This window comes from Apodemus sylvaticus, chromosome 7 (assembly GCF_947179515.1).
Source record: "Apodemus sylvaticus chromosome 7, mApoSyl1.1, whole genome shotgun sequence".
NCBI lineage: Eukaryota > Metazoa > Chordata > Mammalia > Rodentia > Muridae > Apodemus > Apodemus sylvaticus.
The window spans coordinates 100,744,494-100,770,603 of NC_067478.1; the positions used below are offsets into that span (position 1 = coordinate 100,744,494).

Here is a 26,110-nt window from a genome sequence, read left to right on the forward strand (position 1 = left end):
TCTCTCTCTCTCTCTCTCTCTCCTTTTTCAGTCACTGATGCAGTCATGGGAGCTTTGTTCTCCTAAACCCATCTTGCCCTATTTACTCCCCAAACACTCACCTCAAGAATTGTACGTTGTCAATATGTAAACTCTGGGAGAAATAGGAGTGATCCAAGTCTTCCCTCCATATATATTGTAGAGTGTGAGAGGTCATATTCACCAAGGCCCTTGTTATCTATTTGTGACCAGGAAAGTCCCTTAGTCAGTGAAGTGTTTACATTCCTGCTCAGCTCACTGCTTTCTTGTCCTCTGAAATCCCCCTCCTTGGCGGTTCCTTTAACCCACACCTTGGTACCATCTTCAGAGACCAGGAGCTAGCTACTTGCCTGTTCTCTGAGATGTAGTGTTTACTTGGATGGCTGAAGAAGCCATGATAGCATCTAAAACATGATACAGATTCTGGGGAAGACAACAGATATCGTTTACAGAAAAACCAGAATTAAGAAACAGAAGCTTACACAACCTTTCTTGGCTTAGAATTAGACAGAACAAGGAGAGCCCATAGCATTCTTCCAAGGGATGTTTGCTCTCATCTCTCCAAGAGAAAGTAGGTTGAGGAAGTTGCTATCATTAACTGCCTTCTTTGAAAAGTCAGCCAGAACTTCCTGAGCATGGGAGATCTCAAGCATGGAGAAAGCTAAGTAGAATTAGCAATATGAGAATATGACAACCTTTGACATTGAGGCCCAAAGTAATGGAATTCAGAGTGGGGGAAAGAACTAAGAATCCATAGCTAAGAAACTAAGATGCTTGGTAGCCTCATCCCCATCTTGTAGAATAATTTCCTTTTCCCCATAAAGCTTTGGAATGGGAAGGGTTGAGCCTTACTTCTGGCATGACCCATGTCCTTGAGACAGGCAGTTACTGCTTCTGCTGCTATCTCTAGAAGCTTCTAGGAGTAGAGTACTAACTGATTTTGTGAAGTAACTAGACCAGTCCTTAGTCCTTAGGAACCATCAGCAGGTTTCAACTGTGGTATCTGCTCAAACAGCTTTATTGAGGCTGACAAAAAATGGTCTCTCCAGACAATTCCCACTGCTGTGTTTGCATTGGCAAGCCATGGCAAGACCTGTTCACAAAATATCTGCTTTTCCTATAGATGGATGCTGAGAGACAGGAGGCCCTGGAGCCAGACTGAGTAGGTTTGGCACTTGAGTAAAACAAGGATAAAGGCCAACTCAGTGGGTGACAGCTTTGAGGGTGGCTGCCAGCTGAGAGGCCAGCTGTGTACCGGAGATGATGTCTAAGCCTCATGATGGGAAGACACTTGGCTTCTCCTGGATACACCAGGCTGTCCTCAGTTCCCCTTACCTTGGAGTACAGAGCAAGGATGGCTGCTGATGTGCCCACAGAGCCAACATTCACAGAAATATCCATGCTCGCAAGCAAACTAGATGGCTATATAATGAGCCCTCTCGACGGACATAACTCTGAGAATCAAAGTAGGAGGTGCTACTAGGCACTTTCAGGACTAACAGGGTAAAGCAGAATGTTCCAGGCAAACAGGATTGTAGGATTTCTGCACTAACAGACTTCAGGTTCAAAACCATGGGAGGGAGGTCGCAAATCATCCAAGTCGATCCTTTGATGTTGTAGGTCAAGAAATGAACCCATACAGATGAGGTGGCGTTTTAACTATCGCGGGGCTTATAAATCACAGCAAGATTATGTCTATGGAATACCTACAGTGTGACAGACAAGAGTTAGGATGCTATTATTAGATATCACTCTTTGGTAACACACTAAACAAATTTTACCAAAAAGGAAACTGAGGCACAGAGAAATTAAAGAACTTGCATAAGGTCATAGAATTTGCATCCACTAGGTGCACAGTTCAGATTCTGACATCTGGCCTTGCAGGCAGCATCTGAGGTGAGAGATGAGTTCTTCTCTGGCATCCAGCATGGAGAGGGTCCTTTATACACAGTCACCCAAGGCAGCCTTTTGGAGTGTCTTCTGTCATTTTGTATATTTTGGATGAGGGAGCAAAGCAGTGAGTGGTAATATGTAGTGGCAAGAATGTCTACCTACCAAAAAAGCGTGAGCAAAATCTAGACAGTAAGGCACAATGGAAATGTATGTCAAACTGCAGTGAAAACCAAAGTTGGAGATTTAAACAGAAAAGCCCGTCTGACTCTGGGGGATGAAGCACCAAACTGTTGGTGGAGGGCTAGTGTGTGACAGACCTCAGGCCACAGGAGAGGTTACTATGGTGGCACGAGGCGCAGGGAAGCTTCCAAGAGGAGACAACCAGTTTGTGACTGGGTGGGGCTTGGTTAGGCAGAGGGAACAGAGGAGGCACCTGGGTGATGAGAAAGGCTGGGTCCAGCTCGAGGACAGAAAGCCGTGTATTTACCACTTCTTGGTAATTACAAATACCGGAAGAGCAAACAACGTGTCACACATTCACCTAAAGGTGACAAGTGATGGCAAAGGGGGTGGGAGATCAGATATCTGAGAAGAGAAACTGTCATGCCGGACATTAGAATGCAGAAGCAGCAGGAGAGGTGGGATGGGAGCAGAAGCGAAGACCGGTAGGAGAAGGCACAAAGGATGCTGTGGAGAAGAACCAGGACGGGAAGCAGCAACAGCATCACAGAAGGCAGAGCCTCAGCTGCTGAGCATGTCCAGAAAATGGCCCTCCTCAAGCACCGCCTCCTTCTGTTCCAGCCATCCGCAAAAGCGTTTGCCACATGTTGCCCGTAACAATATGGTAACCATATGCCCCGGGGCCACAGCAAAACTAAACACCTTGGATAGAATGGTTCATCCAGATGTGCTAGCTAGAAATATTGCACCCTCAGGACTCAAGGCTGAGCTGCCTCCCCGCTTGATGGACATGAGGTCACAATGCCTGCCTCCCAGCAGTGAATCACACAAAGGAAAGAGCCAGGAAGACCTGGGAAGTGGATTCAGGGATCTCTCTCCCACACACCTCAGGAGGAAAGGAGTAACATGGAGTCTCTGGTGCGATGCCCGCTCAGCCCATTCAATTGAACGGGCAATCTCCCAGAAGAGTTCCAGCTGAGACTGTTGGCTCTGCCCTTGGTATCAGTTGCTATAAGCAAGGGGATTTGCTTCATGGGGCTGGCTCTGCCTTCTTCTATGGAGGGGGCTCTCAACTTCCTAATACTGTGACCTTTTAATATAGTTCCTCATGTTGTGGTAACATTCAACTATAAAATTATTCACTGCTACCGCATGACTATAATTCTTCAACCGTTATGAATCTTAATGTAAGTATCTGATATGCAACCACTGTGGGGGTCGTGACCCACAAGGTGAGAATCGTTGTTCTAGGTGGTTCCACAAGGCTTAGTGAAGGAATGGAAGCAGAGGGCCCCCTTGTGTGCGTGTTTCCTCCAGGGCTTCCGGTGAGTCTGAGGAGTCTGGTTGCCTTGGTAACTGTCACATGAGACAACTGTGGGATCAGGTTGTAGTTTCTAAGAAAAAGACCTAGAGCGGTTGTTTGACAAGAGTGCTCAGTGGCTTTGCATTAGAAATAGCCAAAGGATGTGGCTTGTTTTAAAAGAGGACCAGGCTGGCATGGAGAACAAAGGTCGAAACTTCCTCAAAAATGCTTGTAGTGTGGAAAGAAGATGTCAGTCGATGGTAGAAGCCGTTGGCTTTGGCAGAAGGGAGGGGAGAGGGAGATTCTGCCTTTCCCATGATGCTCTGCGGTTTTTATTCCTCAGAATAACAGATTGTATACCTACTAGATCCTGAGAAATGTTTAAGCAAAGGAAGGAGGAAAGGATCTGGAAGGCTGATGTTGCTTTTTCTCTTGACTGGATCAGAATCAATATATGAGGGGAAATAAAGAAAATTCTCATGGCCCCAGGAGACAGAGCAGTTCCCCAGGGTTCCAGCCACCTGTCACATCTCCTCTCCTCAGTGCTTAAGCGAGCAGGCCGCAAACATGTCACTCCCTGATGGACAAACATCTGCCTCTGAGGAGGGAGCAGGCTTGCATGGCCTCCTTCTCTCCTCTTGTCTTCAGGGTCTTCAGTTATCTCTTTAGGTCTTGATTGGACTTTTGGAGGGGACAAACAACCAGTTCTCTGGCATTTCGTACGACTGGCACCAGAAATCACTTCTGCTCTGTGGCAGCAGCCTCCCGAGAACAACTCACCTGAGACAGACTTGCCTGTGTACCTGATTCTGCTCTCTTAACTGAGAATTTTCTTTCATTATCACCTCCTGCAGGACTCAGGGTTTCAAATCCTGCCTGGTATCAGGTTGGGCAAAACAGGGAAGAACGGTTCAAAGTTCTTAACCATAGTCAGTCAACAGCCTGCCTTCATCCTGTTCAGTCCCACGGCACCATGGAGGTCTACCTTAGGTCACCTACACTTTTATTATCTGGAGAGATTGTCCCCTGATGGTCAGATGTGAGTCATGACTCCTTTTGAGGTCATCTAAGATTATTGGAAAACACAAATATTTACATTAAAACTCAGAACAGTAGCAAAATTACAGTAATGAAGTATCAACAAAAAGAATTTTGTGGTTGGGGAGGGTCTCCACAAAATAAGGAGTTATATTAAAGGGTCAGAGCATTAGGAAGGCTGAAGACCACTGATTTAAGTACAACACAGCTTTATCAACCCCCGTGTCTCCGCTGCCTTCTTAAAAAGGCGGATTTCTGCGTGGTCAGAGTCATTGAGATGAAGCAGGGACTAAGGAGACTGCTTAGTCAATACCTGAATTGCTGTGTCGGCATGAGGACCCAAGTTCAGTTCCCCAACGCCCACATAAAAACCAGATGAGGAGGCCTGTGTCTACAGCCCTAACTCTAGAGACACAGAAACAGGAGGATTCCTGGAACTCACCAGTCAGCCAGTCTCACCAAACTGATGAGTGCTGGGTCAAAAAGAGGGGGAAGGGCAAATAATAAGATCAAAACATATTGCATGAAAAATTAATTTAAAAAGTGAGAGTGATCAAAAAGGATATCTAGCATCAATCTTCATATATATACATACATATATGTGTGTGTCTGTGTGTAAGAGAAAGAGAGAGAGAGAGAGAGAGAGAGAGAGAGAGAGAGAGAAACAGAAAGTAAAACTATAGCGCTAAACATTCTTTTCTTGGGACACAGGCAGGTCTCACATCCCCCATCCTGTGAGTTTCCACAGTCAGCGCTTTTTCTTCTTTTCGGCAGTATGATCATGCTCTGTGGGAGGAGAGTTTAACTTTGATCTTTAGCAAATGCCCTTTAAATGTGGTTACAGTCAAAAAGTGATGGCGAGGACTCAAAGTCAACAGGCAAGGGCACACACAAGCCCGGAGAGAAATGGAGATCAGCTGATGGGAGGCACAGTTGGAAGATGCCTGGGCCTCTGGATCGTGGTGTGTAGCGTGGCCTGAGAGGTCTCAGAGGTCCAGTCCTTGGAGCCCACTTAGGCCCATCCTCCTAATTTATTAGTCCCAATGAAATCCTCTCATCTGCAAGGAATCCCACCATCACTGCAATCTCAGTGGAGCACCCCCTCTCTGGACCATCCACCGCAGAAGGCCCCTCCCCAGCAAGTGCCAATTTGAGACAGGGATGGTGGCCTTGGATGTTTCCTGCTTCTCTAGCACAATACCACAGGCTGGTTATGCTAATAAAAAGACTGGACTCAAGGGGGTAGTGCAGGGGGGAGGGGGGTCTGCAGACTGGAAGATGTAACACCAAAGGGCATGATCTGGAGAGGAGGGCCTTGTGCAGATGTCACATCCTAGGTGGTAGAAGAGAACAAAAGAAAGAGTAAGAGTGGAGGAGAAAAGAGAAGGTGGGCCAGAGAGAGAAGGACTTGGGAGGAAAAGGGCCTGAACTGGGTGCCCCTGTGACTAACCCACTTCTACAGGAGTGACTATGACCCATTCCTGAAGGCAGAACTTCAGGAGACACAGTCAAAGCTTAGCAGAGAGAGTGGTCTCAAAAGGGAGTTTGGGGGCCAGGAACTGACTAGGGCAAGCCAGGCTTCCAAATGTTCCGAGAAGAGTCTGGATGTGTGTGTGCAGTCTAGGATTAGAAAGGACAAACTGGAAATGGCTACAGAGAGCATCATCCCGGCTGTCAGGTGACTGGAGTAGACATTCTGGAGCTGAGGAACTCCAGACAAGTCTTCTGTCTCCTTGAGGCTTGGTTTCCATTTTGGTGTCATGAGGACCCAACTTATATTTTCAAGGGCCGTGGTTACAAAATTTTCTTGGGAACATCAAATAATAGTTATTCTAGTTTCGCTTTTTGAGGCAGATCATGCTAAATAACCTTAGGCTGGGTCCTCAGGTTCTTCTAACCTTAGCATCCCAAGTGTTAGGCTACAGGTGTGAGCCACCACACATGGCTATTTAACCTTTCTAGTTTAAAAGTGTGAGCCAGGTGGTGGTGCACACCTTTAATGGCAACACTTGGGAACCAGAAACCAAAGGATCTCTGAGTTTAAGGCCAGACTGGTCTACATGTTCCTTGACAGACAGACAGGACTACACAGAGAGACCTTGTCTTGAAAAACCAAACCAACCAACCAATCAAACAAACAGACGAACAAACAAAAAGTGACTCTTATCTGGTTGGTGCTTGGCTTTAAGGCACTGGAGATGAACATAGGGTTTTACTAACCTTGGTGATGACTGTGTTTCTGAGCTACAATAGCTTTTGTCACCTGATGTCCATTTTGTCATCCTTTGTCAGAGGGTAATTCTACAATACAGTCGTCAGAGGAGTTTATCTCAACATTGATTTCCTTTCACTGTATGAACTTAGAATGGCTATTCTCTGTGCCTCAGTTTCTCCATCTGGTCCATCCTGGTGATGACTCGTGCCATGTCAAAAATCACAGTAAAGGCATATTCAATCACCATCTATATTCTTTTGAGTATGGATTTTCTAGCCACCAATTAGCTATAGAACATTCCCAATTTCTATGGCTACACACGCACGCACGCACACACACACACACACACACACACACACACACACACACACACACACACGAGTCCCAGACTCACAGAAATCCTTCAGCCTCTGGTTCCCAAGTTTTGGAGTTAGAGGTGCGTTACCACTACCTGGCTCACACTTTTAAAGGTTACATAGCGATGTGAGGTGGCTCACACCTACGGCCTAGGCTTGAGCCACCTACAGGGGCTCCATCCACTCTGTTCAATGGTTTCCTGTTTTAATCTGGAGGTCAGTTCTGACTGGTGGCTGGTGGCTGATGGCTGATGACCCCAGGTCCTCTCTGTGTGGGTATGTGGTCCTTTCCATGCAGATTTATTAACTCCTTTGGACTTCCTCATCACAGGATGCTGATTCTCAAGGACAAATATGAAGTGGGTAGAGGCATTAGTACTTTTTATCATCTAGCCTCTGAGGTCAAGCAAGCACACTTCTATGACCCTGAATTTGTTAAAGTAGCCATGACATTCCATCTGGCTTCGAGGGTGCAATGGTTAACCTGCATTGTCACTTGGATGATTTATAGTCTCCGTGGGAATATGTCTCTGGGTGTGTCTGTGGAGATATCTCTGAAATGGTGTAACTGATGAAGGGAGCTCTAACTTGAACTGAGTGGTACCATCTCATGGTGGGCATTAGCATTTGTCTTTCTTGGCATCGTGACCATGAATGCAATGTGACCAGCCACCTCATTTTTTTACTGCCACTGTATCTTCCCCAGTATGATGAACGGGATCGCCTTAAACTACAAAATCAGCACATACCCTGGCTTTAATGGAGGAGACAAGATTATACATATTGAGACAGTCATTGAGGGGAAATAGACTAAGGTTTAGCAACTGGTGACTGACAGGTGTTTCACGTGTTCTTCCTTATCCCACTTTCCATGAAGTTATCTTCTCATCCCCCCTCCTTGAGCCTCTAGAGGACAGACTTAATGAGCAGGCACAAGGCTAGTAGTAACTAACGAGGAAGGGGAACCAGAAGGCCTGCCCTAGAGCACAGCGGGATCCCTCTTGGAAGTTCATTGTGCCCTGGAGACTCCCACTCTAGGCTGATATTTCTCCCCATACAGAACAGTTCCCAAAGCAATGAAGGCAGCAAGCTCTGCTCCTGAGAGAGTTGTCAGCATTTTGCTTGCCCTCAGGTTGATGAGAGAAGAAAGTTCATGTCATTATGCAAAGAATGCAATAAAAAGCCAAAGATCCTGTGTTCCCCACGGTAACCCTGAGTAACGGATATGCCAGAGATCAGCTTTGCCGAGCCCTTGTCCTGGAGTGGCTCTGTGGACCCACTGAACACGGGAAGCAACAGGGAACTTGGCATTCCTTTTCCCCATCACCTCCAACAACATTCACCAGCCACTGAAATTGTCCTTTCAAAGTCTGGGTTAGGACAAGAATAAAAGACAGATGGGTCTCTGGGAAATTTCTGCTTCTTTGACCCACATCTTGTGCCCTTCTCTCAGAAATGAAAACTCAGTTTAGTAGGGCTGAGAATGGGAAAGAAATCTTGGACTGCTCTTCTGTCTTGCTTCAATCTCCCTGCTCGTAGTAGGATGAGTGAAAAAAAATTTCTTTGGAATATTCCTGAGTAGAGTGTAGAGATCTCCAGACACTCTGGATATCCATCTTTGCCTCTCTAGAGGTTTTTCCATGTCTACTTTAGCTAAGCTGTTTAGGGATGGAGAGAGAGAGAAAGAGAGATTGAGATTCAGAAGGAAGATGCTGTCAGAGAAACAGCATCAACCATGGGAAAGGTGGGGGGGGGGGAGATAAAATACTAGACTTTAAGACAACATAGTAGATGTTAAGATGGCCGTGTCCTTTGCTCGAGAGAGTAGCAATCGGGTGAGAAGAAGATCACAAGTCACCCTCAATACCACTTGATTTCCTCCTGCAAAGTTTCTCTTCAAGGAATATGAACGATAGCATAAGGACTGGGGATAGTCCTGAAAAGTGGCCGTGTATGATGGAAGAGTTACATGAGATTCAGATTTAGCTGCTTGTTTCCCAAACAGGCCTGCTGAGCTTTCCTCAAATAGCTGCTACCTAATCCATGCATCCAACAAAACTCAGCAAGTGTCTAACAGGCTGGACCTTGGACAGGATCCTGAGGCCACCCTGGTAACAAGGCAAAAGGTGCCTGCTCTCACGGCGTTTCCATCCTAATCCTATGTAATAGTCAAATGAGTTCTCTCTCTCTCTCTCTCTCTCTCTCTCTCTCTCTCTCTCTCTGACTCATTCATTCAGAGACATTTACTTATCACCTACTAGGTACCAGGTGCTCTTCTAGGCAAAGGAGGTGAGACTTGAATGGAATGGAAAGATGTCATGTCACCTAAGGGTTTAAATGTAATAATTAGAAAATTAATAAGCTCATGAACCCATAGGCAATGATGGTTCATGACTGCAAGTCTGACGTCACTATGGGAATGCAGGATGACTGCAGCTGGGCGAGGAGGCTGGGGGGAGGCTGTTGTGTGATACAGGAATCCTAGAAAGGAAATGTCTTGTTCTACCTGAAAATGTCAGCGTGTGCTTCACCACATGGGGACACCATGCCCAGTACTGAAGGATTGTGGTTAAAGTAAAATAGAAGAGATATTTAGGATGCATAGGGGTTTTTCTGGAATAGGCAACAGAGTCTTTAAGGCCTGACTTATTCCTCATTCTTAGGGGAGGAAATTAGCCTGGTTCTCTGGAGCTAGCTGCCCATCTGAATTAGGATTTTCAGGGAAACAGGACCAATAGGAGTGAGAGGTGCATGACGGGATTATAGATAAGCTTATCAGGAGAATTATCTCACACTCTATGGAGGCTTGGAACTTTCAAAACTGTCCATTTGAAAGCTGTAAGATCAAGGAATCTGGTTCTGTGGCTAAGCCAAGATACCGGGAGCTGCTACTGTGAGCCCTGTGGCTACTGCAAGCCCTGCAGCCCCAAGGTCACATCCTGGGCCCTGATGTCTAAAGGCAGCAAAGGGAAGGCTGTCCCAGATCTGATGATGATGATGATGATGATGATGATGATGATGATGATAATGATGATGGGCAAGAGGAGGAGGAGAGGGAAGATGATGATGAGGAGGAGCCAATCAAATTGGCCTCTTTCCTTGAGCCTTTAGGGAAAAGACAAAGGGAAGAAAGAAACATTTCTCAGGCTCTATCTGTTCAGTCCTCTCCTCATCATCTCCACCCCAAACATCCTCAGGCCATGTCTTGGTACTGGCTTTAAATCTCAAGACGTAATTATTTACTATGTCCCAAGAACACTGAATAGGCAATTAGGCAGTTTACCCAGAGTGCAGTCATTTTAGTTTCATTCACAACCCACCAGGTTAGGGCTCATTGACATCCCTGAGCTACAGATGAGAAAACGGGGTTCCTGTGGTATAAAGTCATTGCACTGGGAACTAAAGGAACAACGGATGGACCAAGTTTGGGTTGGCACTTGGAGCCTCCCTGGCTCCAAAGATTGTGCTTGAAGTTACAAAACCCACAAAAGTCACCTTCAAAGGGCCAATTGTCTAACTGGGAAAACAAACATTCTCAGAAAGGAACCAGTCAGCGAGTGGCAGTGGTTCTATGCCCAAGCAGAAGGCCTGCATGGAAACCCCTCACCACACCATCATCACTTTCTGTGTGTGCCAAGTTACTTTACTTCTCTGAATATCCATTTTTCTCACCTTAAGAAAAGAGGCGAAAACATATCTCATTAGGTTGCTTGGGTGGCTGAATTAGATGTTTCGTGAAAACATAATTTCACAATTAGTAAGTGCTTTGCTAATTGTCTACTGTTTCTATTTATTTCTATAATTTAAGACCCTGTTTATTTGAAGTGATATGGGAACTTTACCTTATCTTTACTAGGAAAGCAAGGTAGTCTTCATCAGAGCGTATGCATCAGTCATTGATGGTATACATCTAGCTCCCACAGAGGATTGTGGGAAGTATTTCCCTGGACTCTAGCAGTGTACTACCTTGTCTCAAAGCTCTGCCTGCTACCTCAAGCAGTTCCTCTGAAGAACTCTATGGAAAGGGGGCGCCACAGGGTGTCAGTGTGCTAGAATATTTAGCAACTTGGGACCATGTGCCAACTTTTAGGTCAACAGCTTAGGGGTGAGGGACCAGGGCATCCTGATTATGGAGTGCAAAGGTGCTTCTAAGGAACCAGCTCCTGAGCCTGCTCTGGGCTTCCTTCTGGTGATCACTATTGAGGTGCTAAGAAATCTTAAGCTGAGCATCACACAAGGGAAAGGAACCTAGTTTTAAGCGCCATGAATCCAACAACAAGTTTTTTCAAGAATAACCTGTGTTTTCTGAGTGAAATCATTGTTGTCCCAAGTTCACTGGAGATGCAAACTCATTAGAGACCAAGATATCGGTGAAGGTGAATCCCCTACATATTCATTTTATATTTTGGTCCTCCATGCCAAAGACATGTGCTTATCAACATCTCGCCACTGAAAGTGCTTTGACACCAGTACAATGCTTACGCCTATAAGGAGCTTGAAGTACACATAATAGTTTTGAGTTTAAAGATTAAGAATTTTAAAGTTCAAGTATGGAGCTTTCTAGAGCACACATTAAGTAGCAACATCTGCTCACGAAGCACAGCTGCAAGAGAGTGGAGATGCTCCCTGGCACACAGACTCTCACCTGTCTGCTGCAGCCGCACCTTGGTACTGGCTCCTGCATCTCCTTATCCAGGGTGACTTCTGTCAGTCCCCAGCAGTGACACAAAGGTCTGCCACCACTGCCCAGCACCCATCCCTGTGTCTGCACTCTCCCACTCTCCTGTCTCCATCCTGGATGCCTGCTATCTCCAGAGCAGTCTACAAGGGTTCCTCACTCTCACCGTGGGTGTGGCAGGGCGCCCAGGGCATGGCCTCAGGCTTGAATGACAAAGGGTCCTATTTCCTGGCAGGTGTGGTATGAATGTCCTCCCCATCTGTAATTTTCACAGGGGCCCTAAATCAGCTTCTTTGGCACCTCATCCCCCAAATACTGCATTGCTGTTGGCAATTTATCCTAACTAGATTGATTTTCAGATTCAGTCCAAAAGCCAAACAGGAAACAAACCTTTTCCTTCATTCGTTCTCTCCAGCCTCACTTACCTACAACAAAGTCTGCTCTCCGTACTGGTATACAGGAAGAAAGCCCTTTGCTATCAGTGGTTGTAAATGCAATAAATCCCCCAGCTGTGTGTTTGCACGTAGAAGATGAATGTATGGAATGTGTGTGTGTGCATGTGCGTGTGCGTGTGTGCGCGTGTGCGCGTGTGCGTGCGCGTGCGCATGCGCGTGCATGTGCGTGTGCGTGTGCGTGTGCGTGTGCGTGTGTGTGTATTTTAAAAGATCGAGGAACTCAGGACATTTTCAGCAAGGTTTGCATTGAGCTTATAAAGGACCCCAGTGAAAAACGGCTACAACTGTACAGAGGTTGTAGTGGCAAGTCGCAAATGGTTAGACAGATAGGGCAAGGCTGGGTAATAGAAAGCTAAGTGACTGAGCATAGGTTTCCTATGGTAGAAATATAAGGAGTTCTTGGGGGAAAGGATGGCTGGGTACAAGCTGCATTCACAGCCTTTAGAGGAATGGGATTTAGCCTGAGATTAGGCACAGGAGTTGGGGGAGGGGAAGAGCAGAGTGAGGAGAGACCTATCTGTGCACAAGTACCTGGCCTAGTCAAGGGTCAAAGGTATGGGACATTTGGGAATGCATGGGACGCTCCCTTCCTGTGACGCTGCCACTTGACTAAGTCACCTCTGACTGGCTCTGTTTTTAATGAAATGTGTATCCTGAAATGAGATCTGACTGGTCCCATCCCCTGGCTGCTCTTGAACCTGGCCCCATGCTGTGCTGCTGTATTTCTTCTCACTGTGCCCATCTCACTACCTTGACAAGCCTCCAAGCCTGAGCTCTCCCATTTGTTCCCTGGTGCAACCTCTTTGCTGCGAGTACTGGCTGCACCATCTATGTGTCCTCCTTGGGTTCAGCAATCCTGCCGGTTGTTGCTTTTGACCTCCCTGTTTGGATGGCAGTGATGACAGGGACCTGCCTTTCACCTTAGCATCCCCATGTCCACCTCTGCCTCCCAGATCTCCTCAACGCCGCCATTGTATGGTTTTGCAGGAACTCTCGAGACTGACTGATTACTAACCAGAGGCATGATCTGTTCTCTGCAGCAGAAATCTGCTTAGATGTCATCTCTTTCTACAACAGATCTGAGGCTTGTTATGCATTTTTTGTTTTGTTTTGTCATTGTTTTGTTTTTGTTTTTGTCAAAGGGAGACTGGTGAATTTTGGGGGGCACCCACATAATGTCAGAGATTCGTGCTCCGCCCTCTGAAAGACTGTAACTTCACGTGTTTCAGCTTGGAGCTATACATACTAGGGGTCCATGTACACATGTAAGTTTGTTTGAGACACAAAGCCAGAGCAGAACCTTAACTGAAATGAAGAGGGGATCTAAGAACCAAAATACAAATGGTCCAGAGCCACAGCCTTCCCCTGACATGACCCAGGAGCAGCAGGTGAAACCAGAAGGGCCCCAGCAGCTTTAGGTCTGAGTGAAGGACCTCCAGACACAGTAAGGGTATTTGTTTTAGAGAAGGCATTCCAGGCAGAGATATGAATTATGTAGGGCGAGTAGGCAAACCTCAAGATTTAAAAGGGTCTCATCATCTATCATTCTGTTCTTAAGTAAAAGCAGGGTTGCCATAGCAACACACCACAGGCTGAGTGGCTTAAACAACATAAATTTATTTGCTCACAGTTCTGGAAACTAGAAATCCAAGGTCAGAGTGCCAGCAGGCCTGCCTTCCCCTGAGGCTTCTGGCTCTGGTTTGCAGATAATCAGTCTCCCTACATGCCTTACATGGTCAGTCCTCGGCACACAGCCACCCTTAGGGTCTTTGTGTGTCCAAATCTCTTATTATAATGAGTCAGTTGAGTTGAGAGCCCACCTTCATATTCGTATTTCAAATGAATCATATCCTGAAAGGTCTTATTCCCAAGTGGAATCACATTCTAAGTTACAGGTGGTTAGGGATTTGATATATAGATTTGCAATCTATATAGAAAGACCCAGCATAGAACAAGAACCCAACAGAACCCTTGTTTGAACACAAATGATCATCATTGTTAGTCTTTTTAGAGTGTTGTTCTGTGCTTAGTGTTGCTATAGCTATTTCCCATAGATCATTCCATCTTTCCTTCACAATCAAATTACATGGAATAGAATATGTAGGTAATGAGGCAAATATAGACGGCTACTGATCAGCTTTCTTTTGTGCACTGCTTTGCCCTGGTGAATATTGTACTCCAGCCTTGGACCCCTGTGGCTAAATGTGATTTGGAATAGTGGGAGGGTCTTATTTCCATGCTTCTATCAGCACACAGCCTCTGAAAAGAGTAAGGCTACGTTTCTCAACCCGTTACCAAAAGCCTCACCTGAGTCAGGAGATGGTACAGTGTGGATTGGGAAAACCATGGTCACTTACAGAGATCTTACACCAACTGCCTTTTCTCTATATCTGAGCTTCCTCCTGAATTATTTGGCTTAACCATCAACACTAAGATCTGCAGGACATACTCATTCCCTCGAGCCAGTCCTCAGCATGCCACAGTTCATTCTTACCAAACACTTGAACCAGAGTTGTCCAGTTCACCTAGTAAGTCAGAAATAATAATAATAATAATAATAATAATAATAATAGTAACTATTCATACTTACTCACTAGGACATCAAAATCAACTTAGCTGAAGTTCTGGGTTCCCTGATTTCCCTTACATAGCTCAGGGCTAGACAAGCTCTCTGTTGGCTCGCCATGACCTCACTTGTGGAATGAATTCTCATTTTCATCTCTACTAGCAATGTGGCTATGCCACACAGTTAGTAAAATGTGCCGCTGTCTATGTCTAGAAGCTAGAACTAACACTGGTACCACCTGTTGTACCACTGTGCTCGGCCACCCTGTCTCCATTGTCATTAACGGGACTTCTAGCTTGCACACTCAACAAGTGCACCTGCTTCTAGTGTTCTTCCTTTCCAACACTCAGACTCCTTTCTCCACATGCAGGGTTAAGCCTGCCCCGACACTGTGAATCTATTACCTTGAACAATTGTGGCTTCATGAGAGGGTTGCCCTGGGCCACTGTGATATCTTAGAGTTGGGGTGTTGCTGACCTGGGTGACAATTGATACTAAGTTCCTGTCTCTTCTCCCCTCTTGCAGGAGGCTCTGTCAGTGGTGAGTGACGACCAGTCCCTTTTTGATTCAGCATACGGAGCGGCAGCCCATCTCCCCAAGGCAGACATGACTGCTTCGGGGAGTCCTGACTACGGGCAGCCCCACAAAATCAACCCCCTGCCACCACAGCAGGAGTGGATCAACCAGCCAGTGAGGGTCAACGTCAAACGGGAATATGACCACATGAATGGATCCAGGTGAGCCTGCCAGAGTTGACCACTCAATCCTTAGGAGGCTGGGGGAGCCTGAGCACCATTCCTCCCAGGACCACCGTGCCAAGCTGATCTGCACAAAGTAGCAAATGGGATTACGGGGCTGACCTGAGAGTGTGTGTCAGTTCCTAGTCAGTTGAGGTAATCAAGGTCTACACAACTGAATGGGGTGGGATCAGAAAGCCCACCTGTCTCTCAGGGTCCAGATGTAGCCCACAGAAGTGAAATTAGGGCCAGGCCCCAAGACTCCACTGCACGTACTCCGTGTGCTTGACTTTGGTCCAGGTCTAGTCCCTCAAGGAAAACAGCATAGCAGTAAGATGCTCTTCCTGTGCTGTTGAGGATGTTTTGATGTCTCTGGATGACACTAACCAGAGCAAAGGTGACCCAAAAAATCCTTCAAGTAAAAGTGGAAAAGTGGTAAGACAGACAGACAGACAGTGTGCCAGGAAGCTAGTCTCACACATGGGAAGGGGGTGTGTGAGGGACATCAGGAAAGGCCAGGTACACCCTCACATATGGAACTGGGAAGGGGAATTCAGGGAAAAGGAACACACTTGAGCAAGATGAACAAATGCACTGTCAGGTAGCCCCAGTGACAGGCACTACCTCTACATTTTGGCTAAATTATCTAAACCCATCTGAAGACGAGCTTTCTCTTGTCTAAGCCAGAACCAGAACATCTACTTCTTAATATGTTTATCGAGTATGTTGTAGGGAAAGGACCCAGGACACTGTCTGTGGCTCCAAAGTGCTCAACGGTGTTAGGGACTGATACACAGAGACACAAAGGGGAAAGCTTTAGCCTAGTTCATTACCTGATAATATCCAGTGGATTCCCAGGTAATCCACTCAGCCTGAAACAAATGGACACGAAAGTGAACGCAAGTTGAGTAAATACGAGACAAGACCTAGGTCGATAGGCCAAGAATCCAGCATATTCCCCAGCAGAAGCTGACCCTCCGCATCATCAGACCCATAAGTCAAAGGTGACGAGGTGACAATCATTGTCCTGCAGGGACTGGGGACAGGAGTGGCAGAACGATAAGAAGTTACTGAAATAGCCCAGATAAGAAATGCAAGTTCTGGGCTAGGGTGACAGTAATGATGACAGAAACCCGGGAGAGATGCATTAAGAGCAAATATATCAAAGGGGTAGACACAAGAGCTTGGTCTTAATAAACATCGAGAGGTGGGAACTGGAGGCGGCTGAGTCTGGATCTTCGAAAAGGGGTGCAGTTAGCAGCTACAGGCATGTGTGCAGGGGTGGGGTCTTGAGGAAGGATGGTCCCTTAGGGTCCTCTGTGAGCAAGCGGTACAATCTCTCGATTAAAATGTCTACTGGGTTTAAGAAGCCAAAGCCCATAGGATTTGGGGCTGGAACTGAGGCTTAGGCATCCTCTCCGGGAGGCTTAACTGTGAAAGTGTGTCATGGAGGAAACTAGTCCAGAGAGAGGCGAGAGGAAGGAGGGAGGGGGCTGCTGGGGCCGAGGAACTCTCTTGCAGCTGTCTCAGAGCTGTCTTCCAGAACCCTCAGCCCTGTGATGCTTCCATCCCATTAACTAAAACCAGGAAGTGGGACCTGGGCCACCCTTCCAGGGTCTAGGGATAGGGAAGCTCAGAGCCTTGAGCCTCGAGCCTCTCCATGCAGAACGCTGCTTATGCCGTGACTCCCGGCAGTCCAGACTCAGAGTATAGTTTATCAAACACTCTTATCCAGTCTTGTATCACTGCTCCCTACTAGTCTCCCAGGAGCCCAATATTCTTACCCTGTTACCATATAGAAATGAAGCCGAGAGAGGCCAAGCTGGCGCCAGACCAGGCTTTCCGGTTCCTTAGACATCTTGCTGCCCCTCCCTCTCTGCCTGTGCGCCATGGTTCTGCACATGATCTCATTCTGCCAGCACCCTCTGGTGCTGAGGCCAGCTCTGAAATGACTCCCAAACTGCCTGTTCCACAAGGCACTCCTGCTCCCTTTTGAAAAAAATAAAAGCCTAGATCCTAATATTGGAGAGTCTATAGTCTTGCTGTACCCTGTATCGAGCTGTCACTGCCCGACAATCCCATAGTGCCTCTCCCAGCTGCTACAAAGACATCTCATGCTTCCCTCTTCCCCTTTCCTGCCTGAGACCTATTCTCTCAACAGGTAGCAGTCAAAGTTATCCAGCCTATCACAATAGTAAACTTCTTGCTCAAAAACCTTTAACATCTTATGACAGTCTAAAGTCTTAGCTAAGTCCCACCACGTGTCCTAGATACTCCCTGGATCCTGCCTTCACACAAGACTCTAGCTGCTCCTGGAAACCATAGCACATAGCACACCACTACCTCAGCTTATCTTCCCCAACTTCCTCCTTTCTAGAACATTTCTTCTCCATTTATTCGTATGGCTTTCTCGGGGTTTTGCCCATATACCACCTCCTCGAAGTGTCTGGCACTCTTCTAGTCTAAAACAGTACTCTATCACTCTCATTCCCTGGTGGGTTATTCAAGATGTCTCCTCCATCACAAGAATCTAGGCAGGGTTCATGTGTTTGTTAAGGAAAAATCTAAGTGCGGCACAGCAACGTAGGCCAAGGTCAAGTTGCTTCTTCAAGGTCATGCCATGTAGGTATGAGTTGAGTCTCCCTCACCTGAAACATTTGACATGTGTTTCCGGTTCTCTCAGATTTTGGAATGTTTGTTTACATATAGTGTGACAGATATCTAAGTATGACAGTCTCTGTTTTGTACGCATGTGTGCTCAGTGCCCAACAGTAAGACTGTAGTCTGGTGCATTTGCATTTGGACTGTGGACTCTCTCACGAACCAGGTATGGAATTTTCCATCTGTGGCCTCATGTTAATACCCGAATAGTATTTCAGATTGAGAATCTGAGAAACAGATGTCTATATGGACGATTCCCCACTGTCACAGTGCCCAGGCAGGACAGCCCAAGCCTTGCTGAGTTCACCCTCTGCTATTGAAGCATGGGTTCCTTCTTACATCTCTGTATCACTGAGCTCACTGCCCCATCCCTGCCACATGGGTACTCCTGGGCCCTCCAGGATACTGTTTAAAAGCTAAGAAAATCCTTCAAGGGAAAAGACTCTGGATTCATTTTTCCAGGTCATGCCTAGTGTTGGTCACGCAGGCTGAGGAAGCCTGTGTAACTATCTCCATAAGCTAGATGAACATTTACCTGGCTTTGGGTGTCCAATCTCACCTACTGTGCTGAAGCAAAGATCGAGTGGAGTCTAGAGGCACCCAGGTAGGCATAGCCATGGCCTGCCCCTAACCAATACCCTCAAAGCATACACAATAAAGAGCCAGGTTCAAGGACATACAGAAAGATGCCTTTATTTGGGATGAAACCATGCCTAGCATTAACTATGTGAAGGAGAAGTAAAAACACCAGGCATGTGGCCTGCACTGGTGATCCCAGCTGTTGAGGAGGCATACACAGCTGGATCTCCTAGGCTCACTGGGCAGAGAGCCTACTAGGCAAGCTGTAGACCCTATGTCACAAAAAGGTAAATGGCTTCTGAGTAATGACACCCAAAGTTGCCCTTTGGTCTCCAGAGGCATAGAAATGCATGCATATATTTATACACTCACGAGACAGAGACAGACAGACAGAGATACAGAGAGACAGAGACAGACAGATAGAGATTTAGAGAGACAGAGAAAGAAACAGGGGCAGAGACAGAGAAATGGTAAAGAGACAAAGAGTCAGAAGCAGAAGGACAAGGAGTCAGAGAGAGGGGGGCAGAGGGAGAGGGAGGGGAGGGGAGAGGGAGAGGGAGGGGAGAGGGAGGGGAGAGGGAGAGGGAGGGGGAGGGGGAGAGGGAGAGGACAAGAAATGAATACATAGAAGCCAGTCTGTTTAAATTACTCATCCTGAACAGCACCTCTCTTATTTTCTGAGTGACACTATTAACAAGACTTTGTTAGTTGCCTGTTTTAAAAGTCTTTATAGTTTCATACATATATGAACTAAATTGTGATGCATACATATATGCAATGTATTGTGATTCATACAAATATACAATGTATTGTGACTCTATTCACCTATTACCCTCTGTCACATTCACTCTGAGCCCTTCTTTTACCAGCTCACCCTCCAGGAAGGAAGCAAGGCTCCCCTCTGCAGCAACTAACAGCTAATGTCTCCTTCAGATGGGGCAGTGTCTCATGAGCACTCCTCTCTCAGTGAAGGAATGCTGAAGGGCCCAGTCTTCCACCAGTGTCCATTGCTTCTGTGTCTCTGGGGTTGGAATAGCCATGTTGTATCTGTGTGTCAGCATCTTATGACACTCCTCCCCACTCCTAGCTCTTACATTACTTCATCTCTTCTTCTGCAGGGTTCTATAGGCTTAGGGTGAATATAATACAGATTTCCCAGTTAGGGCTGGGGGCTTAGCAGTCACTTAGCCTCAGCATTTGATGAGGTATGAGTCTCAACACTATCTGACACTCTCTGTAAGAAGCTTTTCTGTTCTAGACTGAAAGTGATACTAGTCTATGGATATAAATATAAATATAAGTACTTTGAAGATTTAACAGCATTTCCATGTAGGGAAATAGCAGCATTATATTCTCATTGGGTCCAAGATCCCACCAGCCACAGGCTTTTGACCAGGTTCATGGTACCAGATGTATATCTCCTCTCATGCAGTAAGCCAATCAGAGTGGCTGGTTACCCACCATATAGTCAAGCCACCATTGCCCCAGTAGATATATAATGCCTGTAAGTCAGTATTGTGCAGCAGGCATGACCACTGGTACATTTTCTCCTCTAGGAGCCTGCATAGAACCTTCTGGCATCACAAATGCCAGCCAGCAGGGAGAGAATGCCAAACTCTATTTTTCTGTGTCTTGTGACCAAAATGTGTGGCATCTTCATCAATAGGGTCATAACCTTCTAGTTCTGGTGGGTTTCAAGATTTGCACATGATTTGGTAATTTTCTGAAAGTCCAGTTATCATAACACAAAACATAGAGGAAGCCCAATGAGATGGCTCAGCAGGAGAAGGTGTCTGCCACCCTGCCCGACGACCTGAGATCTACCCCAGAGCCCACATGGTAGAATGAGAGAACCAACGTCTAGCTGTCATCCGACTTCAGTGCCCGTGCCATGGCACGTATGTACCCACACATGTATGTGTGCTCAAGCACAGAGGCACAGAATTACTCTGCAAGAACAAGTGTTTTTAACTGCTGGGTAATATCTCTGGCTTCTCACTTTTTCAATTTTAAAAATACACCTATCAGTAAGGTGAAAATGACCCATGTGTCTCAAATATGTGACTCACAAACTACTTGCATTAGACCATGATATAGCAGAACATTCCAGATCGCGCAGTGATTTACAGCACATCCCTACAACGTTCTTTGAGAAGCATGGGTTTCTGGGTTCCTTCTTCATGTTTTTTGAAAGCTCCATAGATATTTGTATCTCTGGCATGAAGGAGGTACTCCATCTCTCTGAAGCTGCAATACCCTCTTCCCTTTTATCCTAGCAGCAAGTCTTCTGGACCAGGGTCAAAGGGTCATTCAGAGGGGCTGAGATCTGAGGCAAGAGAGATTATCTGGGCTACCTGAGTTGTAGGAGGTTTACTCTGCCTCCCTACCCCTCCTGTTGTGGTTGAATCTGGTTCTCCACCAGATTGTCCTCCCAACAGCACAGCCCATAGGTTCTGTGTTGGATATAAACTTCAGAAACTTGATCCAAGTTGTGGTTTGCAAATAACTCTCAGCTGTATCCTGTCTCAACCATGGGAATTGGAGAAAAACAGTGCATGAAGGAAACACTATCAGTCTTTGAGGGAGAAAACAGAACTAGTTTTTACACTGGCATTAGGAATCTGAACTCAGCATCACTTCCCTGAGACATGCCAGCGTTATCAGGAGGCATCGAACATGCAGAGAGCCCTGATCCACTCTCAGGAAGATGAGCCTCCTTCACTCCTAGGCGCTTTCCTAAATTTCTAAATTCTAAAACTTGCGTGGGGAAGTAAGGCACATACAGCCTGTATTGAAAGCCCAGGTGGTGGGGTTTTGTGTGGGAATTTTGTTTTGGTTTGCTTTGTTTCTTGAAATTACACTTCCATATCAAAAGCAACACATCGCTTCTACATGTGGATCTCACAGAAACCCTAAAGGCAGCCCAGAGTCCTCAGGTGTGCAATGTGCATGTGACATGAAAAACTTACAGATAGACTCTAACCTTGATGCTCAGGGAGCCCTTGAAGGTCCTGGACTGTCAGCAGACCTGTGATCTGTCCGGGCACTGTGAGCGAAATGGGAAGGTACCTTTGGGAGAAATCTGAGATCCTGTTCACCCCTCTTAGGGTTTCCGACCTTGCTTTATATTGCTTCAGAGTCTAAAGCACTTCTATGGACCCCTGGCGCTCCTTTTTAAAGCAGTACTCAATAAACACACAGAAGTAGATGCTTGTTTCTAGGGTGGTTTGTTGTACTGCTGCGGCCGCTGCCTAAAGCCTTCCCCAGGCCTGAGGTGGAGATGCTCTGAGTTATATCACTTCCTCCTGCTCTATTGTGGAAGCCTCCAGCCCTCCTGTCACCTGCCCCAGTACAGTCAGCTGTCTGTGGGCCCCAACCCCTCGCTCCTCGCTGTAAGCTGTAAGCGTGGGTCTCAATACAAATTAGCAGCAGCCATATGGGCAAAATGAATGGCCAAACCTCTTCCCCTCCCCAACCCCCAGCCAGGGCTCTGCCTCCCCTCCCTCTTGTTCTCTTCAAGTCCTCTTCACAGGCGCCAGCTGCCTCATTAAAGAGCAGCTTTTATGCTGGGCTTCACCTGGACAGGCGGTGGTCACCAAGCCCACGGCTGTGCGGGCTGACTGAGGCAAATCTGGCAGGCAAGTGTGCAAGCCAGTGAGATATGGCTTCTGCCTTTATCACCCTGAGCTAGAGTAGAAGGGTGAGCTCTGCAAGGGCAAAGGACTTGGAACGGTGTCAGGCCTTTATGCTAAGGACGACCCTTTGCAGACTCTAATGGAAAACTGTCTGGGACCAAGAAAGGGGCCAGGAGGGGCAGCCAGGCAGGGCACAGTCATCAGGGTACAGTCAAAAGAAGGCTGGAGGAGGCTGGGACTTCTGTGTGCTAGCGAGCAATGCTACTTCCTGGTCAGCCAGGCACTGCCAGCAGTGGAGCCCAGGGGACCCCAGCTCCGCTGCACCTGCCTCCTGGCCACGCCTAGGGCACCCTTGATGGCACTGGTGCCCATCAGGAAGGTTTGGTTCTATGTCTCTTCTTTTGTATCTATTTTTTACTCCGGGGAGTTGGAGCAACCTTGCCACCCATGGCCAGGTACATAGCTCCAAACCAGGAAGATCCTCTAGCTTGGGCACTTCGGAGGTTCTAATCTCTGCCTGGAAAGAGACCAGTTTTAAATGAAGAAATTCCAAGGCCAAGAGCCTATGAAAAAGAACATGTAAAAACCCTTCTCTCCAGTCTTCATAAATGGGAGACTTTGAAGTAGGGACCTCCTCCTTTTGCTACCACTGATCCTGGCTGGCTGGCTCTGGGCACCCTGCGTGGAAAGTGTGTGCTGTCCACCCCACCCCCACCTCCACCAGCCAATGAAAATTCCAGTGTCTTGGTTTCAGGCCAACTTAATTCTCCAAGGTTCTCTGGTATTTGGATGGTTTCTCATCTGACAAGAATCTGGGGAAGACAACCAGTGTGTGTGTGAGTGTGAGTGTGTGTGTGCAGTGGGGTATACAAACTAGCATATAGGTACATATGGAGGGTGTGCATATCTCTAACTATATGTGTGTGATAGACCATGGATGTGGGCATGCATGCCTGCATATATTATATACATGTAAGTGGTAGAGTGTGTGTGTGTGTGTGTGATGATTGTATATATGTGTGTGTTCTATGCATAACTGTATGAATGTGTGTGTGGAACACATGAACATATTTGTATGGTATGTTTAGGCATATGTATGTAAATGTGGTGCATGTACTGTGTGAATCAGAGTGTGTAAGTTTGTGTGTGCATAACTGTGAAAATGTATGTATTTTTGTGGCCGAGTACATGCATGTACATGTTATCATTGTGTATATGGTGCATGTGGTAAAGTGTGTAGAACATAGTGAATTGTTTGTGTGTATGCATATGTAAAGTTGGAGTCTGAATGTTTTCATGACGTACGTGTGCTATGTGTAATGAAATGTGTGCGTGTGAGTGTGTATGCATGCGCACACAGTTTTCCTGGGGGACAGCAGTAAGTTTAGGCCAGCTCGTCTTAGACACAGGCACCAGGGTCTGACTGAGGCTGCTTCATCTCAAGCCAAGTCCTTCAACAGCAGAAGCCAAAGGGCTGAGCGCTGGTGAAAAGCCCCGATGTGCTACTGCCTCTCCTCCGACTGCCATGGGGACATTAAACCTTCAACAATCTGGGACTCTGACGGCTGGGTCTTGGTTCTTTGCCTGGAAAAACAGTAGGCAAATAGTAAAACCTTAAATTCTAACATGTGTAAGTTATACATCTTATTTTCATTTTCAGCCCATGTTCTCCTCGGTAAGACATCAGGAAAAAATTACCGTCTGACTTCTAATATCTCAGTGGAGCATTTATCTCCCAGCCATGATAAGTGATCTGCAATATTTTTTTCCTTTCAGATTAAGAAACAAATTCATTTAATTTTCTTTATTGATTGTGCTCAGGCCTCCCTGCACTGCCTGATTCTCAGGAGCCCTGGATTCTTTCTCCTCCTCCCTCCTCCTGGGCTGGTGACCGTTCTCCCTACTGCGGGGATGGGTGACTCCCTAGCAGGCAAGGCCTGTCTGTTCCTTATGGGCTCTCAGTCTGGTCCTGCCCACTGCAGACTGACCCAGGGCAGCAGCCAGGCGGGGAACGCAGGGAGGGGTTAGCGTGCAGAGCTGGCAGACCGTAATCAGAACCTTGTCTCATCTCCTTGGTCTGGAGGCCTGCTTTGGCACTCTCGGGAGAACTGGCCCTCTCCCAGGCTGCCAGGATGATGCTTACGACCTGGCTCTACCATAGCAGCATCCACTGTACCTTTAGGAGTCTGCTATGGTCCTGCTTCTTGGGATAACTGACGACTGGGGAGGTTGGGACGGCAACTTCCCTGGCATGCCGAGAGCCCCATGATGCTACGCTGAAGGTCACTGTGGAATATTCTGTGTGTACTCGCTGCATCAGCTGACCATTGGGTGGGGGTGGGGTCAGCCTAGCTTGCCAGCCCATTACACGGTGTCGGATGCTGTGAATGTCTGATGCTAACCGTGCTGCGTGGTTTTAGTCCAAGATGGGTGATGTGCTTCCTTCATCTTGCTTCCTGTGTACACTTTACCACTCAGAGTGGTAAAATGCTACAAGAGTCGTAACAGATCACCATGCATTCCAGGTGCTACCCTTCTTCCTTGCAGTACCCAGCTCCTCTGTATGTGGTCTTCAACTGAGAAGTTTAACACTGGGGACCTGGGTCCTGCATCCATCTTTACTGGTTATGTGATTCCACCAGTCAGCACATCTTTCCCTTTTGGTAACCATAAAAGAGATGTAGTAACCCTTGCTCCACACATCTGGGTTATCAGGGAACTCAGATAAAGGAAACAGCATGTGAAAATGTATTAAAATGGTTAGCATGCAATAGAAACAGCTGGGTCAGCAAGTACTGATGTCATTTCAAGAAACCGAAGAGACAGGGTAACAGGCCACATGCTGTACTCAGTCCTGTAACCAAGGTAGACATCAACTGCTATAGGATGGTGAAGAAGGCCGGTCTATGACAAGGACTAGTGACGTTGGGTAAATGTTGGTCACTGGCAATCAGGTTGAAACTGGACACCTGTTGACGCTGGAGTGGCGTGTCCCCATAATGATGACTCCTTTTGACCTGTTTCCTCTCACTCCAGGGAGTCTCCGGTGGACTGCAGTGTCAGCAAATGCAACAAGCTGGTGGGCGGAGGCGAAGCCAACCCCATGAACTATAATAGCTACATGGATGAAAAGAATGGCCCTCCTCCTCCCAACATGACCACCAATGAACGGAGAGTCATTGTGCCTGCAGGTACCTTGGAAGCCAGATGCCTGGTCAATGCCCACATTTCCATTATTCAGGGGCTGTAGTGTAAGGTTGACCCATCTCTTAGAATGTAAAAACCAAGCACCCTAGTCTTCAATGGAAGATGCAAACCAGGGAAAGTTACACATCTTCCCTGACTCCATAGCTACTATCCAAGGCAGGATTTCAAATGTCACCCAAACCCTGGCATGCAGATTCCAGAAGCCCCACTGTCAAACATAGCACAAGACCAACTTTCAGTGAGTAACCTGGTACCCCCAGGATGAATCTTGGGCAGAGGCAAGGCTGGCTAACCCCACCATTCCTTCTTATAAAGAGTGTAGCTCCTGATGTCCACCCTTCCCTCAGGCATGTACTTCCTGGCCTCTGCTAGGTTCCACCTTCCCAAAATTACAGCCAGCTCTCTTGGTTTTAAAATAGAAATAACTATATTTAACAAAGAGAACGCCTCCACATGTGTGCCACAAGTTATGTCATTATGTAGAAATAGCCTCTCTTTTTCCTAGGTATTGGTACTTTTGGTTACAGGGGAAAAACCTATTGTTAAATCCTCTAGCCTATTGGCTGTATGCTGCCTGCGACAGCCCCAG

At 46.8% G+C, this 26,110-nt stretch overlaps 1 protein-coding gene across 1 annotated transcript in view; it reads left to right on the forward strand.

The window, feature by feature from the left end:
• Window positions 1-26,110, forward strand: part of Fli1 (Fli-1 proto-oncogene, ETS transcription factor) — a 115,890-nt gene that overhangs the window by 47,478 nt on the left and 42,302 nt on the right. Inside the window, exons 2-3 of the mRNA XM_052188750.1 lie at window positions 15,228-15,439; window positions 25,351-25,505. Of these exons, the coding sequence (XP_052044710.1) occupies window positions 15,228-15,439; window positions 25,351-25,505 (367 nt within the window). The remainder of the gene's footprint in view (window positions 1-15,227; window positions 15,440-25,350; window positions 25,506-26,110) is intronic.